The 19,779-nt window shown below is 37.2% G+C and overlaps 4 protein-coding genes and 2 non-coding genes across 8 annotated transcripts; 3 read left to right on the top strand and 3 right to left on the bottom strand.

The window, feature by feature from the left end:
* Positions 1-1,569: 1,569 nt before the first annotated feature.
* LOC103930594 lies at positions 1,570-4,136 on the bottom strand. The gene is made up of 8 exons (XM_009339950.3): positions 3,754-4,136; positions 3,095-3,161; positions 2,972-3,011; positions 2,745-2,877; positions 2,532-2,603; positions 2,347-2,427; positions 1,945-2,006; positions 1,570-1,856 (listed from the first exon to the last, which is right to left on the bottom strand). The coding sequence occupies exons 1-8, from the start codon at positions 4,048-4,050 to the stop codon at positions 1,790-1,792; spliced, it is 819 nt and encodes a 272-aa protein (XP_009338225.2). The 5' UTR covers positions 4,051-4,136; the 3' UTR covers positions 1,570-1,789.
* A 926-nt stretch (positions 4,137-5,062) lies between these two features.
* On the top strand, positions 5,063-7,235 carry LOC103930596 (F-box protein PP2-B15). Of its 2 annotated transcripts, none has more exons than XM_048576558.1 (3): positions 5,063-5,342; positions 5,940-6,058; positions 6,546-7,235. In XM_048576558.1, the coding sequence occupies exons 1-3, from the start codon at positions 5,088-5,090 to the stop codon at positions 7,030-7,032; spliced, it is 861 nt and encodes a 286-aa protein (XP_048432515.1). In that variant the 5' UTR covers positions 5,063-5,087; the 3' UTR covers positions 7,033-7,235. The 2 variants fall into 2 exon arrangements, with proteins under 2 accessions (XP_048432515.1, XP_009338226.2); XM_009339951.3 differs by having other exon boundaries at positions 6,558-7,226.
* A 346-nt stretch (positions 7,236-7,581) lies between these two features.
* On the bottom strand, positions 7,582-7,677 carry LOC125473944. Its single transcript, XR_007255683.1, has one exon. It is a non-coding gene; the product is annotated as a small nucleolar RNA snoR69Y (small nucleolar RNA).
* A 265-nt stretch (positions 7,678-7,942) lies between these two features.
* LOC125473942 lies at positions 7,943-8,033 on the bottom strand. Its single transcript, XR_007255681.1, has one exon. It is a non-coding gene; the product is annotated as a small nucleolar RNA snoR69Y (small nucleolar RNA).
* Positions 8,034-11,738: 3,705 nt separating this feature from the next.
* Positions 11,739-16,020, top strand: LOC103930600 (glycine-rich domain-containing protein 1). Of its 2 annotated transcripts, XM_009339957.3 has the most exons (8): positions 11,743-12,040; positions 12,126-12,243; positions 12,739-13,140; positions 13,587-13,859; positions 14,124-14,641; positions 14,774-14,898; positions 15,036-15,193; positions 15,279-16,020. In XM_009339957.3, the coding sequence occupies exons 1-8, from the start codon at positions 11,856-11,858 to the stop codon at positions 15,825-15,827; spliced, it is 2,328 nt and encodes a 775-aa protein (XP_009338232.2). In that variant the 5' UTR covers positions 11,743-11,855; the 3' UTR covers positions 15,828-16,020. The 2 variants fall into 2 exon arrangements, with proteins under 2 accessions (XP_048432530.1, XP_009338232.2); XM_048576573.1 differs by lacking the exon at positions 15,279-16,020 and having other exon boundaries at positions 11,739-12,040; positions 15,031-15,187.
* A 256-nt stretch (positions 16,021-16,276) lies between these two features.
* LOC103930599 (putative pectinesterase/pectinesterase inhibitor 22) lies at positions 16,277-18,141 on the top strand. Its single transcript, XM_009339956.3, has 2 exons — positions 16,277-17,368; positions 17,471-18,141. The coding sequence occupies exons 1-2, from the start codon at positions 16,432-16,434 to the stop codon at positions 18,139-18,141; spliced, it is 1,608 nt and encodes a 535-aa protein (XP_009338231.2). The 5' UTR covers positions 16,277-16,431.
* Positions 18,142-19,779: the final 1,638 nt, after the last annotated feature.

Below are 19,779 nucleotides of genomic sequence, written 5' to 3' on the forward strand. Positions count from 1 at the left end.
AGTTCGGTATACTAAATGCTATTAATAAATGGTTGAAATATTTTTTTCAAGCATTCAATCACTTGTATTATAACACTTAATGTATTGAGCTGTGTTACCGCCACACTAAAAAAATCAAGAGATAATATTTGAAAAAGGAGAAAAATTATAGTCGACATTTGTGAAAACTCCTTAGAGCATCTCCTTTGGAGATGCCAAAATGTACACATTAGCTATTACAATAAAAAAAGACCACACTAATATTCTCCAACCAAAGTGCCAAATCCTATGTGGCGATAACATGGATTGACAGCAAAAGAGGTTGATGTCAAATTTGACAACAACTTCAAATGTTTTTTTTATTAATTATTAAATGTATTTTATTAATTAGTTTAATTAGTTGTTATAATTAATGTTGAGTTGACCGATGCAATTATCATATTTTTTTCTTCTTTTCGATCAAGGAAGGTGAATAGATTACTGATTAAACTTTAAACGTCCTTTATTAAATTTTAATTAGTTGAATAATTTATTTTATAAAATAAGAATTTAATTTAACATATCAATTGGATAACAAAACTTTAAAAGATTTCAAAGTGCCACATAAGCTATCAAAATTTAAATTCTCTTTGTGTAGAGGCTCACAAAAAAAAAAAAAAAAAAAAACAGTTGAAATATCAAATGATATATTTAAATCCATATATCCTAAGTCCATTAGGAAGTAAGAATTCCTAAGCCCATTAGGAAGCAGGAAGGATTTCCTAAGCCCATTAAAAAGTAAGAATTCCCAAGCCCAGTAGGAAATAAGAATTCCAAAGACCAGTTGGAAAAAATCCGACGTCTTTAAATACCAAACCGGCAGCATCCCACCAACATATCTCATCAGTTTTACGCTTCTCACGAGCAAAGCTTGTACGAGAAACAGCACAGACACACTAACTCAGTTGATCAGTTTTCTTTCCTTGTGTGAGGATCCATCTCCTCCGTCGACACCACGATGAAGAACCTCCGGCTCTCGGTTTTCAGACACGGCTTCAACTCTTCTGAAAGCAGAAAAACAGCGGAGAATGCCCTTGCTACTGCTACTGCTAGAATACGAATGCTGAAGCAAGAGAAAGCGTTGGAGGCGGAAACTAGTACTGACATTGCTCGTGACTGGGATGAACGTTTGATAAGGCTCAAAACTACAGAACAGCTTTTAGATTTGTATGTTTTGTTCGGGAGCTTCTGCAAATCGGTTCTGGACAACCTGTCGATCATGGAAGAACAAAAGAAGTGTCCGGCTGAAGTGAAAGAAGCCATCACTAGCTTGATATTTGCAGCTCCAACGTGCTCTAAAGATATTCCGGAACTGATGACACTCTGGAAGATTTTCGAGAAGAAATATGGGGAAAAATTTGTATCTGAGGAAACTAACCTGCAAAGTCCCGATTGCGCTGTGAATCTGGCGATGGTTATGAAGCTCAGATACTACTACAAGGAAGCGTCGCAAACTCAGGGAAAATGTTTAGATTGATCAGCTGTCATGAACCATGTAAAATGTGTTTCCTTTTTGTTCATGTAAAACTCTTTCAAGTTCGTCGCTCTAAGTAGTATGTAATATCCGATTGAATCGTTACTTTACTTATAGGTTCCTTAGACTTGTCTGTTCTTATGCTGAAAATCATCCCTTTTTGAAGTAAAATCATCGAAACAATTACACAAAGAACAAGTAATTTCTTCTAGGAAAAGCACACATCCATATTAAGATTGTCGCTGCACACGATAAACCAACTTGCGTGGAAGATTGACAGAGCTTCAGCCAAATGCTTCAACTGGTCGTCCAATTTCGACAAAGACAGTGAACTTTGGCAAGAGAAGCCATGTAATCGTCGGACCTAATATGAAATCAAATTTATGTTTTTTAACGGATACTTTAACTGTTTTTATTAAGAAATGAGTTTTGATTGAAGAACTAAATCTAACCTTTGTCCATAAGGAGACTGGCATGCAGCAACAATATGGAGTTTGGCCCCGTCGGCTTTCTTCTGCACGGGTTAAGATAGCTAGTTAGCAATCACTGATAATTTCTCAGCACCATTGTAGCGTAACATAAGAGATAGTATAGCTAAAAACAATTAATCAATGTCTAGGTAACGAAAACGAAGATAACTTGGACGGTTAGTATTTTCTGCAAGTGTTTTGTTTCTATGGCTCAAGAATTTAAAAGGGATGTAAAGTTAAAAACACATGATTTCTGACTATAGGATCAATGGAGAACCGTTTCCTGCCGTCTCTAGTTATTGCAGGAACACTCATATTCGGTTGACATACAACATGTGACACCAAAAGGATATCAAAAGAAAATTATCATAGTTTGAAGCAAACCTCAGATTCGTAATAAAGTCCGGCGTATAAAGAAGCGTAGAAAAAATCACTCTCACGGCCATTCAAAAACGCAGCAGCAAGCTAGGCATCAACATCAATCAGTTAATTTAGAGGAAAGTCATGAACCACACAACAAGCTCAGATAAGAAATGGTTTGATCAAACAAGAAAGGTTTCACTCAACACCTTTTCCGGATCACCACCATCTTTAAACATGTTATAGGATTCTCGCATGACAGGTCTTGGATCTCGGCCAACCTGCATTCGATCTAATATATAGTTAGAAGAATTTATTCAACTTTCCGCTCAGTACAATGGAGTAAATAGCACTTCAAATAACGTCTGCCAGTCTATAGTGTCAAGCTTAAAGCCTAATTTAACTTTGTAGCATTGACTTGCCTCAAGAAATCGTTCCCTTGCTTCGTTAACTCCATACAACTGAGCTTCACAGAGAAAGCACCAAATGGACTCCTCTGTATCATTTGAATTCTGCGCAACATCTAACCGAAACTGCTCTGCCCCATCTTCAAACCTGTGTGGAATATATACCCGGTTTAATCCTCGACATGAATCTCAACCAATCAGTTGGTAACAAAACAAAAGCATATGGAAGCAAGAAGTAGTACCTATCAAGATAGTAAAGTGAAAGCCCCCTTTGCCAAAGATCTGATCAGAACAACAGGAAACATTTACTGAAACAATTAAATATCCCCAAAACCGTGATTAGTAACTATAATCAATAGACTTACATGCCTTTTGGCGAGGATCCAACTCAATTGCCTTGTCAAATTCTGCTAGTGAACCTGAAACATCACCCTTAACAAATAACAAAGTTGAAAACTTTAATTACCAAACTATGAGAACAGGTTTCAAAAGAAAGTTAGGGTCAATTCGGAATGCTTTTGGAAGGGTAAAGTGTTTTCTGACAATCAGAAAGCCTTTCTGACTACACGTTTGAAAGAAAAACTTCAAACCTCTTCCGGGGTGATTGTCTAGTAAACACTTCCAAGTGATTTTCTACAATGCAATTCCAAGTGCTTTCCATGAAGCTATTCCAAGTTCTATCCATGAATCACTTCTATTTGATATTTTATAGCTTGTTCGGGAAGTGCTTTTAAATGACTGAAAGAACTTTCAGAGAAAAAAATTTTTAGTGCAAAAAACACTTGAGTTTATAAAGCACTTCTCTAAAAGAGTTTTCAGTCATTTAAAAACACTTCTCAAACGAACCCTTTACTCATTTTTCCATAAAGCACTTGGGACACTTCCAAGTGCTGATCAACAAATCACTTGAATTTTCAAAAACATAATTATAATAAAGCACTTGAAACATAAATTCTTTTGAGCAAAAGTGCTACTTACAGGTGTGGAAATCACTTGCCAAAATGTAACAAGGAGTAGAAATTACCTGCCTAAAAAGCACCATCCCGCGTCGAATCGCCGCAACGGCTTCACGGGGATTGTTGCCCCCACTAGTCAAGGCATCCCAGATGCCGGAAACCTTAGGAAGGAAGAGTCTTCTGGTGCTGAAGATTTGCGAGTTAGTAGCAGTGCGACTTCTGAATGTCAATGGCGGCGGCTGGACTCCGTGGCTGTGAACTGTTGAAGTAACAGTGCCAAAGAAGAGTGAGGAATTGTGGGTTTTGGATGAAACGGAAGGGGAAGCCATGGAAATAGAGGGTTTGAGGTTGTGGGTAATCGCCATGGAAGAAGAAAGATGCGACCTTTGATGTGTTCTCGTGAGGAATTTGAAGGTGGAAGTGGAAAATCTGGTGGTTCTTGCGGTTGTTCTGGACTTGCGGTTGGAAGGGAGAGATAAGGCGCCAAAAGCCAACCGAGTGTGATTGCTAGAGGACTGTCAACGGTAAAAATTTTACTTTTTACTTTAACCGAGTGGTAACTTATTGTTTTGTATAATAACAAAAAAATTTGTATTGAGGCAACTTTTTGTTTGAATCTTCATATTTGTAAATTAAAATTAAAATACCGTCTTATTGTGAGAGGTTTGTAATTCAAGTAATTAATGGTGTTTATCATTGCACACAAGAATGTAAGTTCGATTTAGTCCTTCTATTACATCGATTGTATGTAGAAAAATATGTCAGATTGTCAAGAGAAAATAAAGAGCTAAAACGGTCATCTTAAAGACTAAAATTAGAATATCGTCTTATTATGAGATGCTTGTAATTTAAACAATTAATAGTATTTACAACTGCACACAAAAATTTAGGTTTAATTTTATCCTTCTATTATATTGCTTGTATGAAGAAAAATGTATCATCTCAAGAAAAAAAAAAACCTACATGAAACGTTTTACATTTCTATTGCCTTTTATAAAGAAAAGCTCAATAAGACAAAGGAGCACAGCAGAAATTTAGTAGAAACATGTTATTTGAAATCAATTGGAGAATGACTTATACGAGATGTATTAACTGCTACTGTGATACCTTATTACAGTGTCATGCACAGATTTCTCATCACATAATATTATATTATTGAATCAAAACGTTATGTGAAGCAAATACATCCCCGCAACTTGAACATTACCTTTTATTATTCTCCTAATTTTCAGTTTCATAATGTTGTCATGATGTTGACTAGAACCAAATAGATGTTGCCTGCATGTTGTCATAATGTTGACCGGACATTCGAAAGAAAGTGTTGTCACATTAACGATATCACCGGCGATTAGGAGTATAAATTACGTGCCTCCCTCCAGGCAATGTCACACCAATTTCAGAGATGAACTTCGATCACTTGCCTGAAGACTGCTGCGCGCACATTTTATCGTTCACGTCTCCGGGCGATGCATGTCGTTCCTCGTTAGTTTCATCGTCTTTTCGGGCCACGGTGGATGCCGATAGTGTGTGGCGGAAATTCTTGCCATCAGACCACAAACAGATTCTATCCAGATTTGTGAGTCCCATAGCTTATTCATCTAGCAAAGATTTGTTTATGAAGTTATGCAGTCCAAACCTAATCGACGGTGGTGATAAGGTAAATTTATCGATCTGTCTTTTGGAATTTTACTTGTCTTAAAACGTAAGCATCATTGTTAAAAATTGTTAAATATAAACGTAATGTTCTTTTGTCATACAGACCAGCAATATTAGATGCTTAAACTGTTATGTGGCAATGTAACACATTCTCAAAGAAAAATTAACCTAAGAGCAAGTCCACCCGTGGTCAAACGGCAAAGGCAAGGGCTTGAAAGATGCCCTTCAATCCAAAAAAATTAAAAACCTTTAGCGGGCCAAATTGAAGAGGGCAAGTGATGGGCCATGCGAAGCATGCTCAAAAGCTTGAGCAAGTTATGCTCGACCTTGTGCCAAAATGTTGCTTTTGCATTGACAGGCGGGGAAACAAATATGAATTTTGTTGAGTCGTCAAAATTCATATTTGTTCTACCGCCGGTGGATGCACTAGCGGCTTTAAAAACAAAACTTATCTAGATTGAGAATGTCGCTGTGACAATTTCTTATCTACAGTATACGTCGCTCTAGGCTTAAGAGCTGTTCTATAACTTATTTATGTACTAATGATTTGATTTTGATTGAAGTCACGTAATTACTTTCTGATTGGTGAACAACACAGATGTTCTTCATAGAGAAATCCACAGGTAAAAAGTGCTACATGTTAAGTGCAAGGGACCTTTCAATTACATGGGGCAGTCATCCACTGTACTGGACCTGGAGACCTTGTCTTGAATCAAGGTTTGCACTCTTTAATTAACCCTAATCTACTTTCAAGAAAGTACAACTTTGATACCCTTGGTCTAAATTGCACTGTCTTATATGATTAACTTAAATTAAAATAAGTTATGGGCCCTTTCGTTTATATACCTCTATGCTTTGACGAAAATCTCATTTCACTCCGTGAAATTGTAATTGTTTAACTTTACCTTTTTGCTTTCAGTTTGTGTCTTAAGTCATCCCGTTCCGTCAAGTTGATCAGGAAAATTGTTAATTAACTTGGCTGTTGCGGAACCAGAGTAAAAAACTTGGCATTTTCTTTGTTTTAGCTTCCGTTCTACAATAGTCAGGTTAACGATTTTCTTGACCACCTTAATAGAATGAGATAACTTTTAAAAATATAATGAAAAGCACACGAGACAAAGTCATACAGTTACAAGTTCGGAGTACAAAAGTGAGATTTTCATCGTTGTGCATATAAACACTTACATGAGCCTGAATTCTAAAGGAGCAAATTCAGATTTGCAGAGGTGGCTGAGCTTAGAACAATTTGGTGGCTGGAAATATGTGGCACAACAAATACTCAAATGCTATCACCAAAAACTGCCTATGGGGCCTATCTTATTATAAAGATAGCCAATCGTGCTTACGGGTTAGACACTTTGCCTTCTGAGGTTTCACTTGAAGTTGGTAATTCAAAATCACAGAGTACGATTTACTTGAGCAAACGCAATGATAGTGGGAAGCAAGCCTCATCAGAACACGAACATTTTCCGAAAGCGGTAAGAGCTTCAAGGTGGAGGGTTCTAGACGAAGATCGCAGTGGCGGCCGCGGCGGCGAGCGCGGGGATGGATGGATGGAGGTTGAAATAGGAAGCTTTTACAATGGTGAGTGTGATGAGAAGGATGTAAGGATGAGCCTAAGAGAAGTGAGGGGTGTGCATCTTAAAGGTGGACTTATTGTTGAGGGAATTGAGCTTAGGCCTAAACAATAATGTCACGTGTCATCATGTGAGAAGAAATTGCTTAATTTAAGAGTTTATTCTTTTTGTAAGCAATGTTCTTAAGTTCAATTTACTCTAATTTACGAGAGAGACATTGAATTCTTGCATAAAAGGACGGAAAATAAAGAAGTCAAACACAACATCGACTTACATTTGCGCTATATAATTGGTAATATGTTTTAAGTTGTATACCCTAACTTGAAAGACTTTGGTTGTCACCGCTATAAAATGATACATTTGGCTTCAATATGTCATTTTTGTAGTAATGGAATATGATTCTTCTACTTTTTGTGAGTGGTTGAATTTGAGAATTAAAGTAGCATATCTCATATTTTGCAGTGTTCATGTTCCAGTAATACGGTCTGATACACAATTGATTGATTTTAATCATCAACAAAAATAAGAAGAAATTAACAACCAAATACATGATATTTTATCAAAGATTTTATGATAAATAAATGAAAAACTGAAACAAAAGAACTTACAAAAATCAAGGATTTTGATTTCTAAAAATAAATAAAAAAATTAAGAAATGTTGTATTTTGGGCTCAGATAATATGTGAATCTAGATTATTCCCGGACCACAAAAGGTCTCATAATGAGCTGGGATACACACTGTTCGTCATTGCAATAATATAATAATTAAATAACTGGAAAATAAAAAAGCCAAATTACCACAAATTTTAATGATTTAAAAAACCAAGTTAATTCAAAATAAACCCTTGAAGTACTTCGAGTAAAAATATATTTTCCACTTTTCAAATATTTTCTTTAAAATCGATTTCAGTCATTTCTAAGCCTTTTTCTCAAGCGAATCCTCGATCAACACAAATAAAAACTAAACAAAAAAAAGCTAAAAAATCAAAGAAACTAAAAATAAAAACTAAAATAAAGATTGATTTTCTGGGCTCAGATATATATGGATAACATTCTACTCCCTGACCACAAAAGGTCTCATAGAGCTGGGATTATCATGGATCATCATTGCAAAAAACAAATATAATTAAATCGATGAATAAATATGAAGAAATAAAACCACGGACCAGAAAATCTTTGAAATTGAAGAAGAAAATGGATGGAAGAAAACTGGTAGGTTTTGACGGAAGAGGATGAGACGGCCACAGACGAACTGGAGAGGAGAGAGTAGGGTTTATAGAAGATAGCAAATCATGTTTTCTCTAACTTCCGGTTGTGCCCCTGGAGATTGCTTGAATTACAAATTTGTTTTGGATTTGTACAACTGGGCTCATAATTTGAAGCCCAATTTTCTCTCCCTCTTTCTGGCGTATACATGCACCATACACTTACACAATGTTCTAAAAAATGCTATGAGCTAGTCAAACAGCGAACTGGGGCCTAATACCTAGGCAGACTAGACATATTTAATTAAATCTATTATATTTTGTGAAAATAAGTATCTATTTATACTTAAAATATATATGATTTCATCATAAACTACAAAATGAATGACATATATATTATGAGCTATTAGAACATAATGAAAACATGGGGAACAAGTATATAATATGTGTTCCTTTAAGTATTCAACAAGTCTCTTACAATATATTGAAAAAATAAAATGCAAAATGAAAGTTATCTACTTTCTGTCTAAGTGAGTTACAACCTAGGCGGGTTTGGGTGGGCTAGGCGATCTAGACACCTTTTCTTAATTTTCAAACGTCTAGGCATTAATCAGGACGGTGGCCAACCGATGGTAGGTGGGGATTTTTAGAACAGTGCACTTACGTCGTGGTCTCTAGGTCTCATATGTACTACATATAACTAGTGTTTAAAATATCAGTTTTGGTGAAAATATTAATATGCAAATTTTTGAAACATCAATAGATATATATAATATTGATATCTATTGAATTCGAGTTTCGATGGGAATTTAAAATGAAACTATAGATCGTAAAACATTAGTTTGAATGAAATATAAGAGTTTCTCATATATATGATAAAATCTAAACTTAACCTTCCATTTTCATGTCTTGCTCTGATTTTTTAGATATTTTCGTAAAAGTATCGACCCCAAGTCCGTATCGAATAAATTTTACACACTGATTGACCTTTGTTCTTCTTTCCAGTATGATTTTGTGACAAAAAACTGAAACTTGTTGATGTGTATGTGTGCATGTAATAATGTGACACGTACAAATAGAAAATAGTTAGGAAGATAAAACAGGAAATAACTCCAAATAACGTGACACGTACATTTGTGTTCCGACCCTACGACTACACAAAACAGCAAGAAGACCATCAACAACTTGTCGGCTTAGTTCAAACAAAACAAGTGTGCTTAGGTTTAACTCCAAATAACGAAAACAAACTAATAAAAAATAACCTCTTAGACTAAATGAATGCATATGCGTGACAAACTAATTACAAGAGCGGATATCTTTGAAACGTTTGTAATTTTTTTTATCAAGAGCATGAGAGATAATTTTAGATTAAAATAATTACAACAAAGAATATATATCAGTCTAAGACATTACAAACTTGTATATTTTGTAAGGAATTGACAATTTTACACTAACAATCTTTAAATAGTAATTTAAAAATAAACGGTTTTGTTTATGACATATTTATACTACTTTCATTGCTAGTTCTTAGCCTTTGTTTAAAGGATATTAGGCTTGATCAAGATACATTTTCTTATAGAAGTATAAGGGCATGTTCGATACTCTTTACTTGAATTCAACTTTTTAGACTCAAAAATACTTTTTTTTTCCACCTTGAAGACTTGTTTGGTAGGATTATTTAAAAAACTGAATTCAAAATTAACTTAAAAATTAGTCTACTTCTAAAAAACACTAAAAGCGAGTTTTTGAACTTTCATCCCACTATTTTTTCTCTCCTCTCCTCACTCCCAATTTTACTCTATCTCTATCCTATCTTACTCTCTCCTCACCTCCTCTCCCCGAATCTTTCTCTTCTTTCTCTCCTCCCCCTCCTCCCCTCGAATCTTTCTCCTATTTCTCTCCTCTCTATGATCTTTCTCTCCTCTCTTCCTCCCCTCCTCCCTGAATCTTTCTTCCCTTGCTCTCTAATCTCCCTCTCCTCCAACCCTTCCTTTGAATATCTCTACCTGTCCAATTAAATTGTGCAGTAGTTTCCAAATCGTTAGTTGTTGTAGAATATTTTTTTATTTAATTATTAAAATTTACAAACAATTTTGAATCTCATACCAAATCAGTTTTTAGATCATGAAGAAAATTATTCTTAAAATATGTTCTTAAGAAATGATTTGAGAAATTATGATTTTTTTTAATACCAGACCTAACAGACTCTTAAATTTCCAAAAGATTAACAAATCAACTGATATTATAATCTACATAACTACTCTAAATAGACTACGATGAAATGAGAGTTTGAACTCAAACCGCAATAGATTGAAAAGAACAAAAATGTTATTTTTACTATCTATTTGTAGCATCTCTCTATTAGAGATAAAAATTATATGTGATGCTAAGCCCTACCTCTATTAAAGAGATAGTACAAATAATATTACAGAGAAACTGCAAGAGTAATACTTTCATAAACATTCTATCTATCAGGAACATTCACAGTAGGCGATTGTGAAATTATTTTGAAAAGCATAAAGTGTTCTTTCAATCTCATCACAAAATTTAAAGGAAACTAAAGAAAATGATTTAAAATTTTTGAATTTTAACGATAAGGATAAAATAAAGGGTAAAGTGAATAGTATCAAAATTGACTTTTTAGTGTAAAAATATAATTTTTCGTTAAAATGAACAGTATCAGAAACTTTTCATTAAAATTCTCAAAATTTAATCGAATTAAAAAAAGTTAAAAAAAGAGTAGTTTTTTAATCACATATAATGATTAAAGGCAACGAATCATCCAAACCCTTCTTCTACCTCTTGATCCAGATCCAGACACAGAAAGACAACTATCGAGCGGCGCCACCTGTCACAGCCCCTCCCACTTCCACTTTCTTTTAGTTTTTGGTTTTGTTTGTTGGATGGAACGACCACCTTTCCACTTAGAATCCGGATCCACGCCGGATGCTTTACGAGGATTTCATAGATATGTGAATTATGTTTTTTCATCGTATATTGTGTGGTTAAGAATTATTTTAAATATTTTTATTTAAAATTAAACACAAACAGTATTTGACAAAAACACAACCACAATGTACAATGAACAAACACGATTCACAGATCCCCAAAATCCTCATCAAAAGGATCCAGAGAGGAACCTGTTGGTTCCAGAATTCGGATCCATCTTCTTTGTGAGGATTTCGAGGATCCGTAAATTGTGTCCGTTCATCGTATATCATGCGATCATAAATTATTTTGAATATTTTTATTTAAAATTAAACACAAACAGTACGTGACAAAAATTAACTGCACGATATACGATAAATAGACATGATTCATAGATTCCAAGATCCTTACCAAAAGACGGGATGATCCTTTTGGTTTCACGCCAGCGAGGATCCTTTTTGTGAGGATTTTGGGTATTCTCTAATCACATCCGTTCATCATATATAGTGCGGTCAAAAATCATTTATTTAAAATTGAATATAAACAGTACTTGGCAAAAACTGATCACACGATATACGATGAACGAATATGATTAGAGGATCCCAAGATCTTTACAAAGAAGAGGATCCAGCGTGAATCCTCTCTCTGTTCCACTTAACCATCCACTGTTTTGCTCCTGTCATGTTTCTTTAAATATTCTCTCTGTTCCTGTTCCTTCTCGGACATAATTAATTCAAAAAACTAAAACTCCAACCTCTTGTCTCTCTGATTCGCTCGCAGCTTGCTCTCCCTACCACCTACGACATGTCGTTGAGTACTGGCGGCTCCATGTCCGCGGCGAGCAGCCTCAGCGAGATATCGGATATGGAGACGCTGACACTCGGATTGGATCTTGTATCGGCCGCCAGGCGAAATATCGGGTTCCTGAGAACGGTGGCCGAGTCTCAGTGGCTTCATCAAAAGGCGACGGCTGTTGAAGCCGTTAGAAGGTCAACTTTTGGGTCCGGGGTTTCGGTGAAGTAGTTGTGTGATCGGACGGTGGATGTTAAAGATTGTTGGGTTGGTGTTTTGCAGGTACAATGAGCTCTGGATGCCGTTGGTTTCTGATCTGACGGCGGAGTCAGCGGCGATTCCTGTGATTCATCCTCCTATAGACATTGAGTGGGTTTGGTTCTGCCACACTCTGAATCCGGTAAGCAAGCTCTGCGTTTAAAGTTTTGTTTGACAGCTGGGAAAGTTAGGATTTATTGGGCTGCATGTGTAGAAGGCACTTTGCTCACAAACACTTTTGTTAGAAGCTTGTCCAAATTTATATCAAGAAATCAAAGTGCTTCCTTTAAAAACAAATGATTTTCCCAGAAAGCTTTAATACGAACAAGGAATGTTTTAAGTTCTCTGTCAAACGGAGTTAGAAGAGCTTTTATCTAGTAAGTGCTTTTGTTAGAAGCTCGGTGCTTTTGTCAGAAACATGTCGAAATTATATGAAAATTGTAAGTGCTTCCCAGAAAAACAGGAGCTTTCTCAAAAAGCGCTTATATGAAGGAGAAATTTTTTTCTTTTGTTCAAAGGCGCAAAGATATGCAGGATAAAATTTCAAGTTTTCTACAATCGAAGTCAAAAGCTGTTTTAGCCGTTCTAGAAGCAGGCGAAACAGACCCTTGATAATACTGTTGGGTTTTCCTGGCAGGTTTCTTACAGGCAATACTGTGAACAAAAATTCTCAAACTTGATAGGAAAAGCAACCATTTTCAACGAAGAGAACAAAGAGTATGCACTGATGAAGTGCAGAGAAATATGGATTAGAAGGTACCCAAATGAGCCGTTTGAGAACGAAGCTGATTCGGATTCAAATTCAGAATTGAGGGTTTTGGAGGTAGCCGATGAAGAAGCAGAGCTTTTGGAGCAAGTGAAAAAGAATAGGTTTTTGTATTCCAAGTTTTTGGAGCCATACAGGTCTGAAATTGTGTATTTAATAGCAGCAAGGCAGAGGTACAAGAGGTTTTTGTTCATGGTGCAGAGGTCCTCCATTGATTTGGATTCTCCTTTGGTCCCTGCCTCTGATATTATGCTCATGTGGCTCACCCATCAGGTGCTTCATCTTTTTCAATTTTGTTTAATATCTCTCTTTATCCTACTAGTAAGTAGTCAGGTAAATTTTTTCCATCGGCATCCCGTTGCTGGAAAGTTCTTCTCGTGTGTGTGTGAAACGAGTTACATGTGACATTTTCAAAGGTGCGGTTAGACACAAGTTTATAAGTAGTAAAAACAGTCTGACAACTATAATTTTTATTGAAATAACACTGTGAAAGCTCAATTGAATCCGTTTGTTATGTCAAAGTTAGGATTGAAAATCAACGCGGTGTTTTGTTGAAGTATTGGATTTGAAAGTGTTTTTCTCTAATGTGTAATGTTATCAAAGGTTTCTGAAAAACCCGAGGACTGGGCTAGTTCTGATTAGGGCCGTGGTAAAAAAAAGGTTGAATGTTTTTCTGAATTGCTGCTTGTTTTGTTTTTTTTTTTTTTTGTATGAACCAGAGTTACCCAACAGTGTATGCTGAGGATTTGAAAGGAATGGAGGGTGATTTGGGGAAGGTGGTGACCGTGTGGGCTGTCGTGAAGGAAAAAGAGGTGGAAGAGACCAGGAAGCTTTGGGAGAGGACGTTTGATCAACCTTATGAGAAAGCTGGTGGAGAAATAGCTTTAAAATTGGACGGGGGTGTCTCATTCAAGCCGCTTGTTTACTGGGAGGCATCTGATACAGATGTCAATACCAAATACAAGCCCATGCATCCCAGGTTCTTACTTGAGGTCAGTTTAACACTCTCTTCCGCCCGTTGCTCTCTTAAACCTAGGGAAAGAAATTATCACAACTAACATGAAAATAAAGAGAGTATTACTCGAAACAGCAAAATACCAAGAGTTGTATTTTTTCTGCTAATCTGCTAATGGTATTATGTGATAATGATAACTTGTTTTGCCAGGCTTAAGTTGCGTGCTTCTTTTAAGACAAGCTATTTGATCCTGGTTAAATATTGCGTATTATACTGATGGTGCCTTGGTGCCTCAATGTAGGTCTGTGTGCTTGTCAGGCTTAGGGATAAAACAAAGGTAATGCAAGAGGATACAAAGCGCAATATCCTTCGTCTTCGGATGGTGAGGTGCCACAGGGAGTTAAAGCTTGAAAAACCCATTTCTGACTTTCCGTATGCAACCTGGCAAAAAGCTTGGCACCTCTATTGTGAGTTTGGAACCAAAGGAGTCGTACTTGAGCTTCGCCGGCGAGGTGGCTCCTGTTTTAAAGGGACTAGCGTGCAAGAGACTGTTACATTCCATTGGAACGACTTACTTAGAGCACCGTCTCTAACTTTGGATAAAGAATATCAACAAGTGGATATCGTTGCTTCAATAACTCCACCTGTTCAAGCACCATACCTTTTGAAATGTGTGCCAGACCGTGTCACAGATGACTCGGGGGCAATGATATCAGATGTGATTCTGAGAATGAACCAGTATCGTCCCCAGGAAGGCCGGTGGTTGTCTCGCACTGTTCTTGATCATGCAGGGAGAGAGTGTTTTGTGATCCGAATAAGGTTAAGTTCTAACTACTTATCCTTTTCCTTATGGATGGGAAGGACCAATTTTAATCTTTTGACAGTTGTGACTTTTATAGAGACATTGTACCTCTTACTTATCGAATGAAATTGGAAATACAATAATTGTAGGATGGGAGAAGGATTTTGGAGAAGAGGAGGAGAAAAACCGTCAGCTGTGAAATGGGAGGATAGGATTATAGAGATTCGAGAAGGTTCTTGGTCTTATGTTGCTGGTTCCATTGGTAGAGCCCCTGGTATGTTTTATATAGCAATCTACATGCACTTTGTTGACTGTTTACACAGAAATCTTAGACAACTTTTTGTTAAGAATGGTGCGTTCATTGCTTTTCTTGGGACAAATTGTAAACATTTTGACGCTGTTCTAGTACAGCGAAACTGGTAGGAACAGCAATACCCAAAGAACCGCTGGAACAATGGACAGCTGCATGGAATTTTTCAACAGGTGATGAATTGATGATACAGTGGGACTTGTCATCATCGATATCAGGTCTCAGTTTTGGTATACAGAATCAAGATGCAGAATCAACGGTACGGTGGAATTCCTTTTCTCAACTACATACAATAGTACATAAATTCTCATAGTTTGCTTTAAAAAATAAATCATAAATTGCAGGTTAAGCTGTTGAAAGGACGGAAAATGCAGTATCGAGTATGGAAAAAAAGGCCGGTGACCGAAGATGAAGATCATCAATATGAGGAGGAAGGTGAAGACGAAGAAGGTGGAGACGAAGAAGAGGGGTTTTTAACGCTAGTACGGTACACAGAAGATAATCCAAATGGAAGAGCAACAGCTCTCTTAAATTGGAAGCTATTGGTAGCCGAATTGCTGCCTGAAGAAGATGCAGTATTGGTGCTTCTTCTATGCATTTCGATACTAAGAAGTGTATCAGAGATGAGAAAAGAAGATCTCGGATGTTTGCTGATTAGAAGAAGACTAAAGGAAGTAAAACTTGGGACTCGAGATTGGGCTTCGGTAGTACTTCACCCTTCCTCAAGTTCTTCCATTTCTTCACCTTACCTTCAACCTTGGTACTGGAATGCAAAGGTAATTATGGCATCAGAGGGTGCAGATCATTTTACTAGGCAACCGGCTATTAGTTATTCGCCGGAGGAAGGCGGCGATAAGTTGTACAAACGAGGGATACTAGCTGAGAGACGGTGAAGCCCTTTTCATTTACAAGCTTTGGGATGATTTGTACATACACACAATCATGCATGATGCATCACACGGTTGCATATTATTTTCGGAAACATGTGCTCCTTCCATATGACTCAAAAGTGAGGAGAAAAACTTTAATGTACCTAAGATGCCATGTTGGTGGTAAAGTTAAAATACATAGCGTGTATGATTTGGTTGAAATATCGTCAGCTGTCATCCCAGATGCATGGAAGTTTTCTTCTCCAAAGCAAGACTGATTGGGAAGACTAGGGTACGTCTCTCTAATATTTTAAGCAGTGTGAAAAGGTTAACTTGTATGACAAGGCAACCTAACGTGTCAATCCAAAATAGCATGGAATATTAGGGCCACGCCCTACAGAAGAAAGCATGACGTAGAGCCTTAGGCTTCGTCTAAAAAGCCAAAAAAAAACAAAAAAAAAGGAAAAAGAAAAAAAAAGAGGTTAAATATTCCTAACTCCAAGGACGAAACTTTCCTCTACAAACAAGCATTCCTACATTCGTCTCCTTTCCCACACGTATAAGTAAATATCTTCCTTTTACCATGATCCTAAAAAAAATCACTTCCTTCCCTCCAACATAGCCAAACATGGCCTTGGCCAATTTTCTGCTTCTTCTACTTTCACTTTCATGTTGTTCTTATGGGGTTACTTCCTCCCATTCCATTCAATCCATGGTTACACAAACTTGCACTGATATCGACGACCGGAATTCGTGCCTTGCGAATGTGCAAGCCGAGCTCCAAAAAACGGGGCCTCAAATTCAAGATTCGGTGTCGATCATAACTGCTGCTCTTAGGCACACGCTCAATGAAACAAAAAATGCAATCCAAATGATAACAAAGTTCAACTCTTTGTCCATAAGTTACAGGGAGAGTGTAGCAATTGAGGACTGCAAGGAGCTCCTGGACTACTCCGTCTCCGAGTTGGCTTGGTCTCTGGGCGAAATGATCAAAATCCGCGGTGGCGACACAAATGTTCACTACGAAGGAGACTTAAAATCTTGGCTTAGTGCTGCCCTGAGTAACCAAGATACCTGCCTTGAGGGTTTTGAAGGAACCGACCGACGCCTCGAAAGTTTCGTTAGGGGAAGTTTGAAGCAAGTGACGCAGCTCATTGGTAATGTTCTTGCCTTGTACACTCAACTATACAGCTTGCCCTCTCCTCCTGGGGATCATGGTCCCCCGATGAATAAAAGTTCGTCAGGGGATGATTTCCCGGCGTGGATGAGTGAGGATGATAAAGCGCTGGTTAAATCGAATCCAAAATCTGGTGCGAAGCATGCTGTTGTAGCAGCAGATGGGAGTGGACAGTACCGTACGATCACAGAAGCTGTTAACGAAGCTCCAAACTACAGCCCTAGCAGGTACGTTATATATGTGAAGAAGGGAATATATAAGGAAAACATCGATCTGAAGAAGAAGAAAACCAACATTATGTTCGTTGGGGATGGGATCGGACAAACTATCATCACCGGTAACCGGAATTTCATGCAAGGATGGACGACGTTTAGAACTGCAACAGTCGGTAAGTTGATGGTTTTTCACGTTCAGTGCATGCATTTTTCACACATTTTGCTAAGAGTCCACGTAAATTCACACTTTCTCATGAATACCATGTTTGATACAGCGGTATCCGGGAAGGGATTCATAGCAAGAGAGATGACAATTCGCAACACCGCCGGCCCTCAGAACCACCAAGGCGTGGCGCTAAGAGTCGACTCCGACCAGTCGGCCTTCTTCCGGTGCAGCATTGAGGGTAACCAAGACACCCTCTATGCTCACTCCCTCCGGCAGTTCTACCGGGAATGCAGCATCTACGGCACCATAGACTTCATATTTGGCAACGGAGCTGCAGTCCTCCAAAACTGCAAAATCTACACAAGGGTCCCACTCTCGCTACAAAAGGTCACCATCACCGCCCAAGGTAGGAAAAACCCGCATCAGAACACCGGGTTTACGATCCAGGACAGTTTTGTTCTGGCGACCCAGCCAACTTATTTGGGCAGGCCGTGGAAGGAATATTCCAGGACTGTTTACATGAACACTTACATGAGCGGGCTGGTCCAGCCCAGAGGGTGGCTCGAGTGGTATGGGGATTTTGCTTTGAGCACCTTGTGGTATGGTGAGTATAGAAATTATGGGCCGGGTGCGGGTCTCGCGGGTCGGGTCAAATGGCCTGGTTACCAGATACTCAAGGATGCCGCCGCCGCGAGCTTCTTCACTGTTGGGAGGTTTATTGACGGGAGGGCTTGGTTGCCGTCGACAGGTGTCAAGTTTACAGCGGGTTTGAGTAAATAAATTAAAGAGGAGAGATTTTGGAAATGGGCTTGGGCAACTGGGAGAGAGAGAGAGAGAGAGAGAGAGAGAGAGAGAGAGAGAGAGGGAGAGGTGGAAAAGACAAGCGAGGAATATGAGATGGGTAGGGAGTAAATAACTTACATAATACAATACCGTTATATGAATGTGTATTGATTATTATTTGGACCCTTATAATATTTGGCTCTTTTGTATCATCTTTATTGTATACGTGATCTATAAATTACAATGCAGTGAATGTAGCCTAAAGATTAGTATTTACTAGTAAAATTGCCCGCGCTCTGTTGCAAGGAGTACGAGAAGTATGATCTTATACCATCTTATTTGTTTTGCAATTCCAATTTCTTTTTAGCATCATGTGCAAAAAAATGTAAACTTCGAGCACCAAATTATAAGACGTGGAAAAAAAATGCAAGCACATAAATTAAATTTCAAGTTACTTTTAAATTTTCATTACATTTAAATTGTAATTAAATAAAATAAATACACAATAATCATATCACAATAAAAAAAATCTCAAAAAAAAAAAACGCGCATTTCTAAATCTCCTGTCTTCAAATTCCAATCCAATTTCCACACGAAAAGGGATCATTTCCATATCTCTTCCTCCTAATCCACCAAATCAGAGAATCCGTGCTATTGAAATTTGATCAAACGGCTACAAACAAGGGGCCACTTTAAAAATTACAATAACTTCAGCCATTGGATCAAATTTCAATGACACGAATTATCTGATTTAGTGGATTAGAAAGAAAGGATCCGGAAATGATTCATTTCCTTTCAACACAACTATTGGGAGCTTTGCAATTGTACACTCCAAGACAATATGAACATCCTGATTATATAATTTCTTTGCCAAATGCAGATCACGGTGTATAAACAAAAAAGAAAACATAAGAAACGGGCACGCCTCTTCAATCCTATCTTCGAATGTAGTCTTACGCGTAGATAAATTCATATAAACATGGAATATTGTGAAGTGTGTTAATAGGAGTGTCATGAGGTGCTATTAATTGCGTAGAAATCATATAAATATTGGGAAGTTTGTTATGAGGAGTGTCATGATTTGCTATTAACTGCTATACAATATAAATGACAGATATGGTTGATATATAACCTTAATAAATTGCTCATCATATTTACAGTATAAGTAAATGTGTAACATCACGTGACAATTCAACGAGTTTCTCCCAATATATCATCTCTACTAATCAAAATGGTGATATACTACTGAAAGGAATTGCTGCTTCAACTGCTCCCTTACTTTTAAGAAGCTTTAATGGTCGTCGATGTTTCTCTGTTCTCTCTGTTTTTTTTTTCAAAAAAAAAAAAAAATGCTGAAAAGAACAGTGCAAAGCTTAGCCATTTTTTGGGTTACATCTGAAAACAAAACCCCATAATCATAAAACAGCACAAAAAAAAAAAAAAAAAAAAAAAAAAAGAAGCAAAACCCAAATTCCAATCAAGAAAAATAAAAATTTATGTATGTAAATTTAAGTTTTACCTGCAGATTTGCAACAACAAAAGCAAACTGAATCCAACGATCTGGATAAATTTAGGTTAATTGAAATTGATCTGGATGAGCAAATTTTTGTTTCGATTCGTCGAGGAGCAAATTTG

Source organism: the organism of the source record quoted next, unplaced genomic scaffold (assembly GCF_019419815.1).
Source record: "Pyrus x bretschneideri cultivar Hongxiangsu unplaced genomic scaffold, Pyrus_bretschneideri_v1 Contig11, whole genome shotgun sequence".
Taxonomy (NCBI): domain Eukaryota; kingdom Viridiplantae; phylum Streptophyta; class Magnoliopsida; order Rosales; family Rosaceae; genus Pyrus; species Pyrus x bretschneideri.